The sequence below is a fragment of the Asparagus officinalis genome, chromosome 2 (assembly GCF_001876935.1).
Source record: "Asparagus officinalis chromosome 2, Aspof.V1, whole genome shotgun sequence".
NCBI lineage: Eukaryota > Viridiplantae > Streptophyta > Magnoliopsida > Asparagales > Asparagaceae > Asparagus > Asparagus officinalis.
In genome coordinates, this window is record NC_033795.1 from 80,665,669 (window position 1) to 80,665,995 (window position 327).

General features: G+C 43.1%; 1 protein-coding gene across 1 annotated transcript in view; it reads left to right on the forward strand.

The window, feature by feature from the left end:
- LOC109831401 (CASP-like protein 1D1) overlaps nt 256-327 on the forward strand; it is a 2,084-nt gene continuing 2,012 nt past the window's right edge. Inside the window, exon 1 of the mRNA XM_020398727.1 lies at nt 256-314. Coding sequence (XP_020254316.1) covers nt 256-314 — 59 coding nt within the window. The remainder of the gene's footprint in view (nt 315-327) is intronic.

A 327-nucleotide genomic window follows, 5' to 3' on the forward strand; every position in this document is an offset into this window, starting at 1 on the left:
TTCCAAGCCCCCACTTGAAGATGCGTACAAGACATCTCGGTCACCACCATCCACAAAAAAAAGAAAAAAGAAAAAAAAAAGAAAGTAAACTCCCGCACCTAAACGGCGCCAACATTTTCAAACACTCTACACACTGTAATTAATTACACAAACTCTGTTTACATACATACACGTAAACCCTTGAGTGTATATATATAATCTTAGTCTTGACATACTCAAAGACTACTCAGACCAACCAAACATATATACAACCCCATGGCATCATCGGAGATGACGTCCATGAATGCCTCCCACAAGACGGCGCCGGAGACCGGGTACAGCGGCGGC